This window comes from Euleptes europaea, chromosome 8 (genome assembly GCF_029931775.1).
Source record: "Euleptes europaea isolate rEulEur1 chromosome 8, rEulEur1.hap1, whole genome shotgun sequence".
NCBI classification, from domain to species: Eukaryota; Metazoa; Chordata; class Lepidosauria; order Squamata; family Sphaerodactylidae; genus Euleptes; species Euleptes europaea.
Window position 1 is genome coordinate 46,321,044 of NC_079319.1, and position 20,407 is coordinate 46,341,450.

The 20,407-nt window shown below is 41.6% G+C and overlaps 1 protein-coding gene across 1 annotated transcript in view; it reads right to left on the reverse strand.

The window, feature by feature from the left end:
* The window catches only part of SPIDR (scaffold protein involved in DNA repair), a 193,533-nt gene that overhangs the window by 66,908 nt on the left and 106,218 nt on the right, over positions 1 to 20,407 (reverse strand). The window contains exons 9-10 of the mRNA XM_056854920.1: positions 3,096 to 3,300; positions 1,659 to 1,933 (exon numbers count right to left, since the gene is read on the reverse strand). Of these exons, the coding sequence (XP_056710898.1) occupies positions 1,659 to 1,933; positions 3,096 to 3,300 (480 nt within the window). The remainder of the gene's footprint in view (positions 1 to 1,658; positions 1,934 to 3,095; positions 3,301 to 20,407) is intronic.

Sequence of the window (20,407 nt, forward strand, 5' to 3'; positions counted from 1 at the left end):
ACAGAGTCACCCCCAAGAAACTGCACAGGGTAAGGATGAAATCTTATTTATATTCAGGAAGAACACAGATTTTGTAAATAGAAAAACATAGTTAAAGATCTAGAACACACAGATTAAAGAAGCTGGGAAGACAAGGGAAATAGAAAAGTTAATTTTTTAAAAAAACACCCTGCACCTTTGTATTTGGCTCTCTGATCCCAAACGTTTTGACACCATGTTCTGTGAATTTGTCTTAAATACAGCTATGCTCTGAAATACTGTTGCTGAGTTTAGAAAATGTTGCAGCCTGCCCTGAGCCTTCAGGATAAATATTAAAATAAATTATATTCACTTATCCATTCTGCTTAATGATATAAGTAGCAAAAAACTATGCCAATTATTCTTTTTTCCCTTCTGAATCCAACCAGTGCATTTACAGCAAACAAATATTTAAATCACAAATTATACATCAATATCAACAATACATAAATCTCTCATCAGGATAAGAGTTGCTCCATGTAGCAGGAATAATGTGCAGTTCCTTATCAAGATTCCCATTAAAATATTTTGGATGTTTTGGGACTTATTATTTAGCTACAACTTGAAAAGGCCAATGGGGAGGGGCTGTGGCTCAGAGGTAGAGCATCTGCTTGGCATGCAGAAGGTCCCAGGTTCAATCTCCGGCATCTACAGTGAAAGGGATTAGGCAAGTAGGTGATGTGAAAGATTTCTACCTGAGACCCTGGAGAGTTGATGCTGGCTGAGTAGATGATACTGACTTTGATGGACCAAGAGTCTGATTCAGTATAAGGCAGCTTCATGTGTTCATATGTTCAACTGCTGTTTGTTTTAAAAGGGGAGAGCCGTAGTTCAGTGGTAGAGCATCTCCTTGGCATGCAGAAGGTCCCAGGTTCGATCCCCGGCATCTCCAGTTAAAGGGACTAGACAAGTAGGTGATGTGAAAGACCTCTGCCTAAGACCCTGGAGAGCCTGACTTTGACGGACCAAGGGTCTGATTCAGTATAAGGCAGCTTGATGTGCTCCTCCTTTCAAAGCACTTGTGAAATACTTCATCCAATTTCTCTTGGTAAACAAAAATTAAGTCCATTGCTATCTGACCACAGGAAGAAGAACAGCAGCTTGGAATAAAGCATTAAGCTGCTTTTAAAAATTAAACACATAGAAGGAAGGATTTGTTGTCAGGATGCAAGACTTTAAGGCCAAATGTCACATGTAAAGCTGGGAGTTCCGTGTCCAAAGCTACCAAACTTTTTGTTTTTAAAGCATGAAACACCTGGTGCCCAAATTTGGTTTGGGACCACAACAAAGGGGGAGGGGTAAGTTTTTTCCTTCCCCTGGGCTGTTTTCTCAAACAGAAACAGTCCTGGGGAAGTTTCTACCACTTCATGCTACTTAACCCAGTGAATCAAATCCCCAAACTCATAAAAGAATCCCAATTTGGATTTCAGTGCTGAGCAGGTAGCTTTGGTCTTACTTAGTGCTGGTTGCAATACCATCCCATTTTGAGCAAAGGGCAGGATCATTGGAAAAACCCAAAGTCATTTCATCATACTAGCTCACCTCTGCTACTTCCCTCAATTTCATCATACTAGCTTACTCTGCTACTTCCCTCAATGCTACAGATCATACTGGGTCACCCAGATCATACTGTTACTTACCTAACGTTTGACAGTTCTGAATTTAGCATTGGCACTGTACTTTGGAGAGGATCACTTCCTTGACGATGACATTGAAACTCTTCTTTAGCAAGCAGATAATACACTCTTTGAACAATCACATGCACTTGCATTCCCTTTCCTCCAGTTCTTCCTTGAGTCTCCACAACATCAAGAAGAGAGTCACTCAAAGAAGTAACTGCAAAGGGAGATAGTTTGGGCTCACTGTTGCTATGACTGTGTGTAGCCTCAAAAGCCTTCATATTGGGACAGGAAACCTGGCAAAAACAAAGCCGTAAATCAAATCATTGTGCCAATTACAAAAACAAGAGAAGCTGTTACTTACTCCAAAAGTAATTCTATTATTACAGAGGCCAGTCTCTACATCCAGCCTGGCATCAGTTTCTGATGGGAAAACAGAGTCAATCTTTGTCTCGCACCAGGGGGAGAACCTTTCTTGCATTCTCAAAACAACACTGACCATCCAGGAACCTCGAACCCCAACCAGAAACTGGTAACTGGGATAAAAGTGAAACCATGACCACATAATTATAGCCATGGATGAGGCGCCCTGCCTCTATCTGCAGAAGTTCAGCAGGTACTGACATGGTTTTTCTTACAGCTCCCAAGGAAAGAAATACAGTGCTCTATGGAGCTCTGACTCTGCACAGACTGTGCTTTAGCCAAAAGACAGGGCTAGCCTAGGCAGATGGGGAACCCCCCTTCAACATGGGCTATTTTAACTGTAGTTTTAATGTTTTATTCTGTTTTTATCATATGTGGTATACTAAAAATAAATAGATGGTGAGGTGAACCTGATGCTAACTAGGAAGAAACTAAACCTTCCAACCTGATGCTAACTAGGAAGAAACTAAACCAGACAACACACTGAATACTACTGCCACTTCTGTTACATAGGTGTTGTGGGATTTGTATTATTTCTGGGTAATGCTGACATGTGCTAAAACGTTGCTTGTAAAAATATGAATATTATTAACTAAAGGTAAAGGTCCCCTGTGCAAGCACCAGGTCATTCCTGACCCATGGGGTGACGTCACATCCCAACGTTTCCTAGGCAGACTTTGTTTGCGGGGTGGTTTGCCAGTGCCTTCCCCAGTCATCTTCCCTTTACCCCCAAGCAAGCTGGGTACTCATTTTACCAACCACAGAAGGATGGAAGGCTGAGTCAACCTTGAGCCAGCTACCTGACAACAACTTCCATCGGGATCGAACTCAGGTCGTGAGCAGAGCTTGGACTGCAGTACTGCACTTACCACTCTGTGCCACGGGGCTCCTCGATCAGATTATTAACTACTGAACAGTATTCAAGCTGCTCAAATGAAGGGTACAGACAGCATATGAGCGTTCTTGCTGTTTCTGAATATTTGGTTCATCAACATGGTACAAAGTGTTAAAAATGAAGAAAAAAAAAACTTTTACCTGATTAACTGCAGATGCTTGAGGTTGACTTTCTTTTGCAGCAGAGAAACAGAATATCTGGGCCAGAGATATGTTTCTTTTAGTAAGTAATGGCTCTTCAAAACATGGCCTATTCATTTCTTTTGGTTCTTCGAGAAAGACCTTTTGGCTAAAATAGGTATTCAGAATTACTGGAACATTTTCATTTGGCAGAAGAAGTTTTTGCCTGAAAAAAAATTATGAGCCCATAACTCATTGCCTTGTAAAAAGGTAAAGCTCCAAACTAATAAGAATATAATTCTCAATGGAAAACTGATCCAGATTTATAGACATTTCTTTACTGCATGCTTTTTAAATGGATTCAGTAACTATTTAAAATTTAATATACAGTTGGAAGGATGGTCACAAAAATATTAATATTAATACACATATGCCCAAAGAAGTTTGAATTTGAAAGTGATATTCTACTACATGCTTTAAGAAACTGTTTTCTTTATAATACCAAAAATGTATTATAGGATTATAGCGTGGTGTACTGGCTAAGAGCGGTGGACTTTAATCTGGAGAACCGGGTTTGATTCCCCACTCCTCCACGAGTGGCAGACTCTAATCTGGTGAACCAGGTTGGTTTCCCCACTCCTACGCATGAAGTCACCTGGGTGACCTTGGGCTAGTCTCAGTTCTTTCTGAACTCTCTTAGCCTCACCTACCTCACAAGGTGTCTGTTGTGGGGAGAGGAAGGGAAGGCGATTGTAAGCTGGTTTGAGTCTCCTTAAAAGGTAGAGAAAATCGGTACATAAAACCAACTCTTCTTCTTTTAAAATAAATTTAATACCCCTTTCTGCATTAGAATTATAATATCATTTTGGCTGTTTTGTGTACAGTAAAGACACAGAAGGTATCTCTATCAGTTTGCACAGCAGTATTTAAACGTTTCAAATTCCAAACAGTTTTCTGCCTTCACGAGCTCCAGCGGACCTGCCATTAGCTATGGAAAGTGGACTTTCACCTAACTAGGAACTAACAATGCAATCCTAAAAACACTTTCCTGGGAGTAAGCCCCACTGAATAGACCTGAGTAGGATTCTGAGTAGACCTGCTTAGGATGGCAGACTGTGAGTCTGCCTACTCTCTAACATTACTATCACTGCTATTGTGCTTTTGAAAAGATAGGTGAGGGAAACTTCAGATGGCTGCCCTCTTCACAGCACTTTCAACCAGACTGAAAACATATCAGATAGGTAGTGCTGTCAGGAAGGTAGATTACTGAAGTTTCACCTAACCTACCCCCTAAAGGACTCCCCAGCTTCCTTAGGCAACCAGGCATCCTGTACTGGAAAACAATATTACATATCTAAATTAGGCAACATGATGTGCCTGCTTTCTAATTAACGCTTTTGAAAAGGAATAATTTTACATACTCAAAATATATTTGTAAAACCAGCTGACAAAAATAATTGATAAATTTTTCTAAAGATAAACTATGTGGGTCTTGCAACATTTGTGAACAAATCAACTCTTCCAGCAAAATTGCAAATTACTTGACTTTAGAAGTAATTACAGGACTCTGGCTGCACAGGCTGCTGAAACAAGAGGTATATGATGGCAGAAGACGTAGCCAAGTATTCATGTATTTAACTAGGTATTGTAGTATTAGCAAAATAAAACACGTTGAGACATTGCTTAGCTATATTTAAGTTGCATTATTGTACTTGTGTTCTTGATCCAGCTTTCCAGGGTTTTTAATTAGTTCCTCCTATTCGCTACCCGGGGGGTAAAAAACCATGAAGCTCACTCATACAGAAACTGCACGGCTATTTCAAATTAAACAATGATGGGAATATCGCTCCCAGTTTGTCGTAACAGGGAACACTTTCCTTTTAGGTGCTGCCAGAAATTCAGTTAAATGATATCCAAAGGATGCCTGCAGATAAGGGTCACTCATTTCGCCTGTAACACAATAGCAAAGTATGGCAGCTGCACAGATTTAATGTACACAAGGCTACTATTTGCACTGTGCACTAATAAAACAATTCTGAAGTTAACAAAAGTAGACAGGGATAAGTAAACCCAAAATACCAAAAGCATGGCTAAGTAAGTGCAATTAGTAGCTGAGAAGTTCCTGTTTATATATTGTAATTGGGCCTCTTTAAGATCTTCTTTAAGGGAAAACATACTAAGATTGTTGATGGAGCCATCTCCAAGTACAGCGTCATCCTAGACTGGCTGTTCAGAAATTAAGGGCTAGGAATACACGAACACATGAAGCTGCCTTATACTGAATCAGACCGTTGGTCCATCAAAGTAAGTATTGTCTACTCAGACTACCAGTGGTTCTCCAGGGTCTCAGGCAGAGGTCTTTCACATCACCTACTTGCCTAGTCCCTTTAATTGGAGATGCCAGGGATTGAACCTGGGAGCTTCTGCATGACAAGCAGAGGCTCTACCGCTGAGCCACAGCCCCTCCCCAAATCCCCAGCAATCTCCAACACATGAAGACAGCAAGGCCGCATGGCGGAAGGAGATATGGGAAGATGAGCACACTGGTAGGTCGGGATGGAGGAGCGGTTCTTACAAATTGGTTCTTGGTCATCTTCTGGTCACTAGGGGTGTGGAGGGGGGAAGTAGTTGTGAATTTCCTGCATTGTGCAGGGGGTTGGACTTGATGGCCCTGGTGGTCCCTTCCAATTCTATGATTCTATGAAATAAAAGAAAAGACAGGATGCATGGAGTGGCAGAACAACTAAACACTGATCCATATCCAACCTCATTCCAAAAACCAGTGATTTCTGCTGATTCTCTCCTCAAAAGTTACACTACACTGTTCGTCTGGATCCACTGACCCCAAGGAACAAAGTTTCAGGGGGCTGGAGTAGGTGTGGGGAATTGTCAGAAACGGTCAACCCCTCTTAAGAACATTTAAATGTCCTCAAGTGTTGAATGCCTGTGTGGTTGAATACAGTCACTCATTCCAAGTTACCAGTATACTCAGATCCAGCTGTTCATAACAAGCAACAGTTAAATATAAATCAGAAAATGATGGGCCAATTGTTTCACGTGACGTATTTCCTAGGGACACCAGTTCCTTTTTGCTGAGAACTGCCCAACTATGCTGAATGCTTTATATATTCAAGTTAATAAATGCATGTGGTGGTGGAAAGTGCTGTCAAGTCACAGCTGGCTTATGGCGACCGCACAGGGTTTTCAAGGTAAGAGAAGTTCAGAGGTGGTCTGCCATTGCCTGCCTCTGCATGGGCTGAGAGAGTTCTGAGAGAACCGTGACTGGCCCAAGGTCACCCAGCAGGCTTCATGAGGAGGAGAGGGGAACTGAACCTGTTTTTCCAGACCAGAGTCCGCCGCTCTTAACCAATACACCCCGCTGGCTCTCAGCACATGCACAGGTAGTTGAATTTTCCTTAATAAAATGGAATACTGAGGCAGAGAAGTCAAAATAAAAAGGCTGAGCACCTTGGCATTTACACCTATTGCTCTCCTGTCCCCTAAACCAAAACAGAATTTGGATACAGGAACACTTAAAGTATATGTAGGTAAAAATTGTGGTTTTGGTTGTATTACACTGGTGGTATAAAGTCTTATTAGGCATGAACAATGGCTACAAAATAAGAGACCTACACTCAAGATTTGGATTGCTAAATTGAAATCAGTGCCATCTCCTATCCTCTCCAGCATCTCACGTTCACTTAGAAGGCTTAGAAAATGTCTATAGTTTTAAGAGTTTGTACAGACGGAAGAATAACATTGGTGCTGCTTTTCTCATCACAGAGCTGCAATTTCTCTGCCTTCTCTTCCATTCCTTCACCATTCATCTTTCTTCAGGCCCTGCTTTCCAGCCCAACGCCTCCTCTGTCACTCCTTTTTCAGTTGCTCTGATTCTTGGCCAGGCACCCCGCATTCTTCTGACTCTCTTCCTGCCAAAATCTGGCCTCTCTCACCCCTAGGCCCTGTGTGAAATTTCTTCCACAGCCCCCTCTCACAACTCCCTTGGTTCCTTCATCTTATCTGTCTAGCTTTCCCTGCAGTTCCTGTTTCTCAGTCTGCCGTGTACTCTGCCCTTACTTCAGCCACACTGTCTCTGAGGCATCAGTTCATTGAGGTTCAACTATGGGAGATGCTGGAAATCTATGACCATGGGGGAGGGGGGGAGGGAAGATAAAGAAGAGTTGTTTTGACTGATGAACCCCCTTCCATAGAAATCTCCCCACAAACTGCTGTTGGCCCCCCTAGGGAAAGACAATAGTTAAAAACCTGTATTTTTCCCTATCAGGGCTATAGCAGCTGAGAGGAAAGGGATTTCGAGGTAGGAAATGGCCTCTTGGGGGAGGTTTAATCCCTATGTATCACAGCCCTAAGCCAAATCACCTCTTCTCCCAAAGCTTCTTTTAAATAAAATTAAAGATCATAGATCTCTCAAATAGTGTATAGTCAAGCCTGTAGCTTCTTATTCACTAGCATTCACCAAGGGGAGAAACAGTCAATACTGTTTTACCAAGCAGAGGCCTCCTTTTCTCCTTGCTGCTATAAGCAAGAGAAAAACATCCAACCCAGCCCTGAGCACAGAAAGGGCTGCTTCTACCCTCACTGGTTTTGAACTTGTAGGTAGAAATAACCTGAGGTGGGCAGAGCAGAGGAGCAAAGTGAAAGAACCGTGCATGGGGAGAAGGCATAGACAACAGAAGGGTAAGTCCTCACCTCTCTTAAGATTTTTGCAATTATTAGATGAATATGCCTAATAATTCAAAAACAGCTTTGAATTAGCTACCAACTACATTTGATTTATAAAAAATGTTTTGATGAATAGATAATACTATTACATAACTCACCACTGTCTTGCTTTTTGTATTAACTGCATAGTTTCAGTCCTGAAGTGAACACATGAAGCTGCCTTATACTGAATCAGACACTTGGTCCATCAAAGTCAGTATTGTCTACTCAGACTGGCAGCGGCTCTCAAGGAAGGTGAGGGGCTGTGGCTCTGTGGTAGAGCATTCTGTTTGGCATGCAGAAGGTCCCAGGTTGAATCCCTGGCATCTCCAGTTAAAAGGCTTAGGAAGCAGTGAATAGGAAAGGCCTCTACTTGAGATCCTGGAGACTGGCGGCCAGTCTGAGTAGACAATACTGATGGACCAAGGATCTGATTCAATATAAGGCAGCATCTTGTTATGTAATGCGAAGGATAAAGAAATGGAATTTCACAATTCTACAGAAAGACGCAGTTTGCAGTTTCTGAACGGTCAGAAAACAGCAGGATGATTTCTGTTTCAGAAGTGCTCTATTTGCTTCAAACCTCAGTTCTAATTCGTGTATGCTTACAGCAAGGTCCCCCAACCTCTTTGAGCCTGTGGGTTCCTTTGGAATTCTGACACAGCGTGGTGGGCACAACTACAAAATGGCTGCCACCAAATAGCAGCCACAGGAGATGGAGACAGCCACAAAAAGGATGTTGTGGCCTACCTTCAGCCACACAGTGAAGATCCTTGTGCTGTGGTGACAGCTGCTACCAAAGCAACTTTTTCAAAAATCTGCACAGCCAATCACATCTCCAGGGGCCAATCAGTGGTCAGACGCCTCACCTGACCCCACCCACTTTCTAAAAGCACTTGGCAGGCACCTTGAAAGATGCTGGCGGGCGCCCTGGCACCCACAGGCAGCATGTTGGGGATCCTTGGCTAACAGCATGGTTGCCACCACAAAGTTCCCCAGAGTGGCAGAAATGCCACATGGCTGCCCAGCACTTATGAGCTGTTATTGTTTTTATGCCAGCTTTAGTGTGACCCCCCCACAGAAATGTGACATTATTTATTTATTAAAAATATGGACGGTGCCACAAAATATATGTCAAAATACCTGCTTATCTGTCCCTTTTGGAGAGTGTTTAAATATCTTATTACATTTTAAAATATCATTACATTGGTTAGTCACTGTGAGGACCTTTGAGTGTAAAGCGGAAAGCATTTGAAAGGTTTGTTCTCTTAAGTATAAATGAGATGAGGCGGCTATCCCAGCCAGTTTTGCTAACAAGTGAGCTTAAGTTCTTTTTCCCATACTGATTGTATAGTTTATGGATTTCCGTAACTCTCCGGGCCTTATGCTAGAAAAATTTGTCTTGAGTGCAAGAATTCTGAAAATTCAAAAATGTGATGATAAAAATAATATTGGAAGCAAGAAATAAGAAGCACAAATATTACCCGCCCTCCAAAAATGTATTCTATTTCAAGATACTTAGAGGAGCATGCCTATTATCGTAGGTGCTGTGGAACACAGGCAAGATGGTGCTGCTGCAGTCGTCTTGTTTGGGGGCTTCCTAGAGGCACCTGGTTGGCCACTGTGTGAACAAGACTGCTGGACTTCATGGGCCTTGGTCTGATCCAGCAGGGCTTTTCTTATGTTCTTATTGTAGAATAAACCTGATTCTGAAATCAGGAATTTTCACCAAAGAAAAGCACCATATCTGCAGAGAGAAGAATCCAGTAAAAACTACTGATGGCAGCCTCAGTGGAACTCTCTCGGTGGGCCACTGGCCATGATGGCAGATGTTCCTGTTATTGCTTTCCCAAAGAGTGAAGAAAGAAAGGGGCCCCAGCTTGGGGGGGGGGGGAAGCAAGCCCTCCCATCTTAGCCACCAGCATTTGGCTACAGTTGCTGAGCATTGATGCATTTGAAACTGTGATAACCTGTGTTCAAAACCTCAAAATAGGAAGAAGGGTTGGTTAGGACAAGAAGAAGAAGAAGAAGAGTTGGTTTTTATATGCCCACTTTCTCTACCACTTAAGGGAGACTCAAATCGACTTACAATCACCTTTTCTTCCCCTCCCCATAACAGACACCCTGTGAGGTAGGTGGGACTGAGAGAGCTCTAACAGAACTGTAATTTGCCCAAGGTCACCCAGCTGGCTTCATGTGGAGGAGTGGGGAATCAAACTCCCGGTTCTCCAGATCAGACGCCACCGCTCTTAACCACTACACCACGGTGGCTCTGACAAGGCCCTCCCCCTCCAATAATCCCTCCAAGGTCTCATATCTAAACCTTGTTCATATTTGAATGTCTGAGACCAGCATTCTATTTGTGGGCTGTTGGATGTTGTGTGTGTGTGGGGGTATGGGATGGTCACTGTTCTGAAAACATTTTAGAAGGCTTGAATACTTCGACTGCCAATAAATCTCTTGGTTTTCCTGGACACTGTCACAGAATGAAGGGCTGTGTAAATACAATGGAGATTTCATACAAAGAGATGAGAGAATGAAACTGAAGTAATATAATTATAGTATGTTGTGTCCTTCATGACTCTAAATGCCCCTAATCAAATAAAACAATTTACAATAAGATGTTCTGAAATGCAAGAAACCAAAGAAAATAAAACAGAGTAGTACGGTAATTTCTTCTGAGATCTGAAGTAAGATAGGGGGTCACTCACGCAGACAGATTCAAGGAGATAATTAAGATGAAGTTATTCTGAAGTCTTGGCAAATTCTACAAAACAAAAAACAAAGCAAAGCTAAGGCTGAAAGTCTGTCCTTATGTAACCCCTTCTCTTCTTTTCAACACAGCAATATCAACCATCATACACATACAGCAGTTAGATTCAGCATTTTTACTAGGTTTGGGGAGCTTGAATGTATTTCAAATACACTTTAATGTGCATTTGATTCTTTAACTCTGATGCTACAATGCTCTTTGCCAAGTCCCTGCACAAAGAACACTTTGCAGTGAATTCCAGTCACTTTAGATTATTTGATGTTTACCACGGAATAGGGAAAGGTGTGTTTAACTCTTAAGTACTTCAGTTAACTCAAATTTCCTGAAGAAGTATATATGTTCACATGCTTATTACTGTACACTTCCATGAACAAAAGGCAAATATTACTGTGTACTGTATTGTGTGTGTGTGTAAAGTGCAGTCAAGTCGCAGACGATTTATGGCGACCCCTTTTAGGGGGTTTTCATGGCAAGAGGTTTGCCAGTACCTTCCTTTGCACAGCAACCCTGGACTTCCTTGGTGGTCTCCCATCCAAATACTGACCAGGGCTGACCCTGCTTAGCTTCTGAGATCTGACGAGATCAGGCTAGCCTGGGCCAACCAGGTCAGGGCGTGTACTGTATTACTGCCCTGAAATTTGGGGGTTTATACCAGGCAATGGAGAAGACTCCAAAGGCAGTTTCAAATCCTTGTATATTGAAACATTTCCTCAAGGGGCTGGTTCGATAGTGAGTGTTACAATATGAAGAGCCAGCTGCACTCTGTTTATCATCAGTATAGGGAATCGGAGCTAAGGTATCCACCAAAGGAGTATTTTGAGCTGAAAATGATCATGCATCAGCTATTTAAAGAAAAACAAAAGGCCTTTTTACAGAAATGTTGGGAACCCCTTGTCCAAGCTACATTAAATAATGATACAAGGAAGTTTTGGGCCCTTGGTTTACGGATTTTGAGGGTAGGAATAGTTCTGTAACCAGCCCAATAACAGCAAACTCATGGTATGAATATTTTTGTATATTCAAACATATTTTGCAGTAGAAACTAGACACCTATTATGTTTGGTTGAAAACTAATGACACAACATGTGCTTTCTTATACAACTGCAAGCACAAGATCACCGAACATTTTATAAGTTTAAATTACCAAAACTATCCAATTAAAAACATTTTATCTATTCGGTCACGCACACTGAAAACGATGCATGCACATCAAGTCACAAAAGTGTAAGTTTCCATAATATATATATTTACACAAGCAACCTAGAAGCCCTGTACAAAAGATGAATAGTTGGGGGGGGTGGAAAGTAAGAACACAGAGCATCTCATTTCTGAAGAGGAATTTCCCTGCTCGCCTGTGAAAAGCTGGAGGGAGGAAAATAGCAGTTGCTGAGAGAACACACAGTTTGATAATTGCAGCACTATTCCCTCTCTACCCGGCCCTATGAGAATCAGATGGACAGTTACGATGTGATTGCTTTCCTTTGTGTACACTTAAATATTATGACATCCAATATTTCAGGAAAAAAATATTACCCACTGGAGGGTGATGGCCCTGACAGGCTCTGGGCAAAGAGAAGAGATCCTGTGCAGTGGAGACCATATCAATATCCAGCTTCTACTAGAAGCCTGCCAGGAGAGCTGTATTACAGCCTTCATGGAGACTGTCTGCTCCCTTGGCCTTAGGGCTCATGGTGAAATATATTACAGCTGCTGACGTACAGGAAAGGATTTTAGGACAGAGAGCTAAAAAACAGGAATGATGGAAAAACTTTGGAGATTCTTTTTTATTCCACCCCCCCAGCATCATACTACCCCATCCCCTTTTAGCCCGGTTCTTTTCAAAACTGGCCTACCTCATATATTATTAACTGCTGCTAAGAGTGCTTTTTTCACTAGGAACACCAAGAACATTTAACAGCACTCCTGCCATTACAATTTTTATCCATGTATTTAATGCATCTCTGTAGAATATAGCCACCTCTGCAGTTTATATGTAAAACATAGTTCTACTGCTTTCTGTGATTTTCTTCCTGGGATGCAAAAGAGTTTTTGCCTGAGTTTGTAAGTACAGTGTGTGCTTGTGATGCACAACAGAAGTAAGGGGTGGGAACACATAAAAAATTTAAAAACACCACGTTAAAAAAACCCCCAAAAGGAATGAGCTTGCAGTCAAGTTTTAAAGTATGTGGCTCCATGATTATTCTTATCTTTGGTAGAAGTGAATTCCTACACAATTTAGTTTTGTCTCCCAGGCTGATGAACCTCCCCTGCATACTCAACAACAATTATATGACTTATATGAAACACAACTAATATGGAAGCTCCTGTTTGTGGAAAGCAGATGAGCATCCTCAGGCAGTCAATATTCACGGAGACATTGAGATAAGCATCTACTGAGTGGAGAGTAAAACCAGAAAGAGGATAAATTCATAAGGTTTTCAAGGAGTCTCGAACTCATAAGTAGAAGGGAGTAATAAGAGCAGTTTTGTTACATATGTGTGTAAATTTACTGGGACCCAAAACTGCTAGCATTAAGAGTAGACAACTGTTCCACATTCAGTTTTGTTAATCTACATTATATACATATACTTTAATAATCTAAGAGAAAAATTAATTTTTGGGGGGGTCTACTTACAGACATTTCAGTTGCTCAGCTCACAGCTTGCAAAATGTGGGGTTATGTTACTTTTATTTAAATTGCAATGTTTTAAATTATGATTTGTAAGATGCCATGAGCTACAAGGAAAGGCCAGATATAAATATTTTAATCACAAACAAGTACATGTTAATTAATGTACAGGCATGTGTCCAGAACGGCAAAGTACTCATAGTACTGATATGCCACTGAAATACATCGCCTGAACTGCATCTTATGCCTAATAGTTCTTGCCATACTTGGTTTTTAGACGCCCAAGAGAAAGAGGGATTCTACTCAACTATCCTTCAACCTCATCTACACCCAGACCAAACTTACCAGTACACACTGGCTGTAGTGTATAGGCCCATAAATGCATGTTCCTTAACAAGAAACACAAGTTACTGGAACTATGCATGTTTGGCTATTTGCACCTAGGTAACAATAGGTACTGGAATGAATTCTGACTAGTGTTTCTGTGGGTGTGAGGATTTCCTCTGGCAGCGTGTGATTTGTCTGCCTCCCTCTCCCCCTCCTATGCCAACCTGAATGAGATCCAAGTTACTGTATCCCACCTGCACAGAAGAACTAGGTCCTGGCAAGTTGACTTTAAGGTTACAGATGAGCAAAAGGTGCAAATGACTTCTGTATATTAGCTCAAAGAACTACTTCAAAGACAGCTAGATCAGAACCAATAAAGAATGCTGGAAAAAGCTGGAGCAATGACTGTTATTCTATCTGTTCTGTAAATGCATTTTCATTGTATAAAAAGGAAGCTGCCATAATTGGACTTGAGAAGAGGATCCAGATTCCCATGCTGGGAGTTCTTCAAAAACATATTCAGCAGCACCACCCTAGAATGACAGAGAAAATTACCCTCATTAAAGGATAATTCACAACACTAATCATTATATATCCTATTAAACTTTATGGGAGTTAACATGAAAGCTTTATATGGAAACCAATGATCTGAATGCTTGATCTTGGGGGGGGAGCTCCCACCCAGATTGATCCTACTACTGTTAGATGGATTTGTAACTGGTTGACAGACTGCACCCCAGGAGTGCTTGTTAATGGTTCCTAATCCTCTAGGGAGAGGAATGACGAGTACCTCAAGGATCCATCCTGGGCCATGTTGTTCAACACCTTTATAAATGACTTAGATGAAGGAATAGCGTTGATGCTCATTAAATCTGCAGATGATACTAAATTGGACAGGGTAGCAAATACAGAAGAAGACATAATCAAGATTCGGGATGACCTTGACAGGCTGGAAAACTGGCTTAAAACTAACAAAATGAATTTCGACAGAGATAAATGTAAAGTTCTGAATTTAGATAGGAAAAATCAAATGCATAATTCTAGGATAGGGGAGACTTGCCTTGGTAAAAGCACATGCAAAAAGGATCTAGGGGTCCTAGTAGATCATACTGAACAGCAGTCAGCAGTGTGATGCGGTAGCTAAAAAGGCAAATGTGATTTAGGGCTACACCAGCGGAAGTTCTCATTTAATCCCAAATGAACTATTTAGAGTGAACCCTCATTGGTGGGCTGATATTCTTGCGCCTGTTTTCACACAAATCAGGAGCTTCAGGCGCCATTCCAAAACCATGGAGGCATACCATAATAGTTCCAATCTTTAAAAAGGGTCAGCGTTCTGATCCAAGTTGCTACCGCCCAATCAGCCTATTATCTTCTTTGGGCAAACTCTATTCTTCATGCTTGCAAAGGAAATTACTTGATTGGATTGAGCAAAATGATGTCCTTGGCTGGGAGCAGATCGGTTTTAGAAGAGGATGGTCTATTATGGACCACCGTTTTGTACTTTCACATTTAGCTGAGAAATATTCTTCCCAATGGTACTCTATATGCTGGTTTCATGGATGTTAAAGGAGGCTTCGATGCAATTCCTAGGGGAAGACTCTGGAGGAAATTAATTAATTTCAGTATGGACAGAATATTGTTATGGCTCGTATAGCAATTTCATATGAATCTTACAGCTCAGGTTCACTGTGGTGACCAAGGGGAATTGACTGAGCCTTTTTACTTGGTTGGGGGGAGTTAGACAAGGTTGCCTTCTGGTGCCTTTATTGCTTAATTTATATTTGAATGATTTAGCAGCGAATTTTCAAGATGCTTGTCACCCACCAAAGCTAGCAAACCATAGTATTCCAATCTGGCTTTATGCTGACAATGCAGTTCTTTTGTCTTGACAAGAGTTGGATTGCAAAGATTACAATGTTTTTCTGAGCATTGTTTTAGGGAAGGTCTTCCAATAAATCACCACAAATCAAAGATTATGATATTTTCTAAGAAGAGAAAACTGCCTTCTTTCTGTTGGGTACTAGATGGCACTGATGTTAATCAGGTTAAGCAGTTTTCTTATCTTGGTGTTCTCTTTTCTAATAATTTGAGCTGGAACTTCTATCAAATGGCTGTGTCTAATAAAATCAAACCTGGTATTGGGGCAATTGTTAATTATCTTTATACCCAAAGTGGAAAATATGTCCCTGGAGCTATTCAAGTTTTTATTCTAAAAATTATTCCAATTATTCTTTTTGGTGCTGCTATTTGGATAACGCCCTGACCTGGATGGCCCAGGCTAGCCTGATCTCGTCAGATCTCAGAAGCTAAGCAGGGGTCAGCCCTGGTGAGTATTTGGATGGGGGACCACCAAGGAATACCAGGGTTGCTATGCAGAGGAAGGCACTGGCAAACCACCTCTGTTAGTCTATTGCCATGAAAACCACCAAAAGGGGTCGGCGTAAGTCGGTTGCGACTTGACGGCACTTCACACAGACACACATTTGGATAACTGCTAGGGCATAGTTGTTTGCCTTTAAGCTACAATTTAGGCTGTGTTTTATTCTTTTTGGTGCTGCTATTTGGATAACGCCCTGACCTGGATGGCCCAGGCTAGCCTGATCTCGTCAGATCTCAGAAGCTAAGCAGGGTCAGCCCTGGTTAGTATTTGGATGGGGGACCACCAAGGAATACCAGGGTTGCTATGCAGAGGAAGTCACTGGCAAACCACCTCTGTTAGTCTATTGCCATGAAAACCACCAAAAGGGGTCGGCGTAAGTCAGTTGCGACTTGACGGCACTTCACACAGACACACATTTGGATAACTGCTAGGGCATAGTTGTTTGCCTTTAAGCTACAATTTAGGCTGTGTTTTTTTTTTTTTAGCACTGAGGGATATCTAGGTTTTTTAAAAAACATTACTCATATAGATCCTCATGGCATACAAATTTTGATGAGAAATTGCCATTGATGGGCATATTGTGGGATATGATAAGAGATCTTGGGAAATCAGAAGCTTTCTCTGAAATAAAAAAACGTATAAAAGAGATTGTTAGCGTGTTGTTTCGTGCTCGTTGCGTTTGCTTGTCTCAGTTCTTTGGAATTCCTCCCCCACGTTTCTTGATTGATTATACCTATTTCTTGACAACTCCTCATTTCTTAAGAACTTTTCTTGCTAGACTAAATGTTAACCCTTCTATGGTTATATACAAGGTAGATACATGAACCTACCATATTCGGAAAGGACCTGCCTGTGTTCTTCTGGTTCTATTGATTCTCTAGCACACGTGCTCCTGGAATGTCATTTATATGAGGATCTATATGAGGATCTCTGTGTTATTACCCTATTTATTGACAATGATCCTAAGGTTACATTGGCAGTGGAAAAATTTATCTCAGTCCTTATATTCCTTAAACAATAGATTTAGAATTATGCTGCTCAAGTTTTATGAATCAAGGAGCTTCTAAGGGAGAAAGGAAAGTGTTTGTTGTTTCTATCTGAAATAGCAGATAGTGTTTGTAAAAGTAATAAAACCATTCGGCATGTTCCTGAGCCTTTGTATCTTTGTGGGTGAAAAATGTAATGAATAATATATAGAAATGTGCTCCAGAATAGATTCCACAGACATACAAGCTTGGATACCAGTAATATGAAGAACTTTGCTAACCCACTAAACATACGTTAAATTGGTTTTTTGACTTTAGCTGATCAAAATGCTAGAGGCAAACAAATCCCTTAGAAGATTGAAGGCAGTCAGAAAATATGGTGGTCAATGTATTATCAATAGTAGAAATTAATTTCGGCTGGTGGTTCTTATGGTAAAGAGCCAATGGAAGCCAAAATGGGTAGAACTATCTTGTACTGAGGAGGAAGTAAGCATTCATTAAATAAAAGGCATGCCACCTAAATTTTGATGAGAAGAGAGATTTGTCCTGATGGTACTCTTTCCACATTTTTTGTGTGACTATTGTGACCAATACAGTACTTCTGAATACTCAAATGGCAGCTCTCTCATTTAGTTGTACTTTGAGATATTACTGCATCACACAAAACAGATGAAGTATTCTGCTAGAAACAGAGAGATCATAATCCTTGGCAATTCACACAAAAAGGATGAAGTTAATCACACCTTATATAATGGTGCAATTAAAAGAAATTTCTATTTGCTGGTGTTTCCAATAATGAATTCCTCAGCATTAGCTTAGAAAAGCTGCATACTTGCTTTAGATATGTCACGTATTTTGAGCTGAAGCAGGCAAAAATTTATTATGTATTCGTTAGGAGCCCAGTACTAAACAAGCAATTCTTTTTAACAGTGTTTTTAACCATTCCCAATGTAACATGTGGTTACAAGGTAAAACATAGTCCTAGGAAAAACAGAAGTTATTTCAGTGTATTAATTTATATAGATTTGAATACACTAGCAAAATCCTACCCTAGCCTCAGTTTTTTCAGATCTTGGAAGAGAAAAATGGAAATCTTTTTACACTTTACACTTTATATGAAAGCATAAGAACTACTGCAGTTTTTAAAGCATTAACTTAGTAACAACACAGCAAACTTGAATATATATATTTCAACACATTTTGAAATGCTATTCGGCATTTGTGTAGAAGACCTGAGGTTTTTAAGAGCGTTATATGATGGACTGAGAGCTGACCTCTGGCACAGAATGGAAGTGAACTCATTCACCTCCTTGGGTTTTCCCCTCATTCTTCCCAGATCTTTACCCAGCACACAGCGCTCACAGGGAGCTGCTCATTTAGCCACCACAAAAGTCTGGAGAAGGCAGGCAGCCAAACAATGACTGCTTTCAGTTTTTCAGTAAATACAGATGACTGGCATTCACCCTCATGCACAAGGAATACCTGTTACCAAAATCGCAACAGGAAACATGGTTTAAGGCTTGGCTGGGGTCATTTTTTAAACAAAGGCTGTCTCTCTTACCTGTAAGCCTCTGTTTTATTCAAGAACGGAAAGACATCCCAAAGACCTGGGAGCCCCCTGTGTGACAGCCAAAGCCATGTCCAGGCTTTGGGGGGGCTCTTAGAAACCAATCACCACTCAGCAGCGAACTACCCAAACAGGAAAGCAAGGGGTGAGGGTGGATGGTGGAAGTAGACAGCTAAACTGCCAGATAGAGCTGGGTAAAAAGAAAGAGTTAAGGGCGAAAATGCACGGGCACTTTAGCCTCCTTTATTCCCTGTTTCAGCCAGGATCGAATGCATGTGTTTCGCCGAACGTGCGTTCGATCCTGGCTGAATCCTGGCTGAAACAGGGAATAAAGAAGGCTAAAGCGACCATGCGTTTTCGCCTTTAAGACAGAGTTATGAAATGAGGACCTCTCTCAAAATTCCTCACACAGAGCAGGGAATCAGAAGGGCAAATCATAAGCCCATTCTAGTAAGTGTCAAGCCCTTAAGGGAGATGCTTTGGCTAAAAGCCAGGTTCCAAGTTAACAGCTACTGAACTGTTAAATGAAACATTATAGCCCTGTTTCAACCTACATTTAGCCCACTAAGGACAATATACCAAGTTCAAGGGACCCTCAGATATGCAGTGTTACAAAAGAAAAAACCCAATCTGTTCTCTTATCATGCCACCACAGAAATTATCCTAGCATTTTGGCCCTTAGCCCACTCCTGTCCTCAGAGAAGAAAATAACAACTTACTCTGCACAACAAGAGGCAGGAACAGAAAGATTACTTCCTCCTCTGTGTGTGTGTGAAGTGCCGTCAAGTCGCAGCCGACTTATGGCGACCCCTTAATCTTCAGTTAAAGGGATTAGGCAAGTAGGTGATGTGAAAAGACCTCTGCCTGAGACCCTGGAGAGCCACTGCTGGCCTGAGTAGACAATACTGACTTTGATGGACCCAGGGTCTGATTCAGTATAAGGCAGCTTCATGCGTGACCCACTCCAGTCAACATTCTGGCCACAGCATACTGTACCAACTGTAGCTTCCAGGCAGTCTTCAAGGGAAGCCCCACATAAAACATAAAAGACTAGCATCACTGAAATCTTCTGCAGCAGCATAACTGTAGTAAATAACAGTCACTGTTTTGAAGAATCTGGTTGATAGTGATGTTGGAAACGTTTACACTGCAACTTTCTGTGCTGTTTTACTGGATCTGTGTAGCAAGGGGTGATGTGTTGGGCAGATCTCAATAGTCTCGGGCCAAAGGAAGCTGTGGTGGTGAAAATGGGATAGGCCAAGAGAGTCAAGCTAGATCAGACCACGTCCACCTTCTGGGTGTTATGTCAGCATGCCATTAGGTCAAAATGCTCTTCTGTCAAATGGCAGATCAGTGACTGATAACAGAGCTATAACACAAGATCAGTTTCTGGATGAATGGGCTTGACCTAGCATGCATTACTGTGACCTGGCTTTATCAGGACTGGGCTATCACATTTTTGCCTGCCATGGTTCTCTGATCAAAAGCTGGCAGGGCCTGGTGGTTGCAGAGTGCCATCTCAGGAGCAGAAGAAGAAGAAAGAGTTGGTTTTTATATGCCAAATCAAACCAGCTTACAATCACTTTCCCTTCCCACAACAGACACCCTGTGAGATAGGTGGGGCTGAGAGAGCTCTTAATAGAACTGTGGCTAGCCCAAGGTCACCCAGCTGGCTACATGTGTAGGAGTGGGGAAACCAACCCAGTTCACCAGATTAGCGTCAGCCGCTCATGTGGAGGAGAGGGGAATCAAACCCGGTTCTCCAGATCAGAGTCCACTGCTCCAAACCACCACTTTTAACAATGCTGGTAGACAACCTTTTTGGCCCAAGTGCCAGAAAAAATGCAGTGTTGACACATTTACTCCCAAAACTCATCTCCCTTGTGCCAGTGCTTGCTTAGCCTTCTGGTTCTCCAATGAACTGGGAGAGCAGAAATAATTTAGAG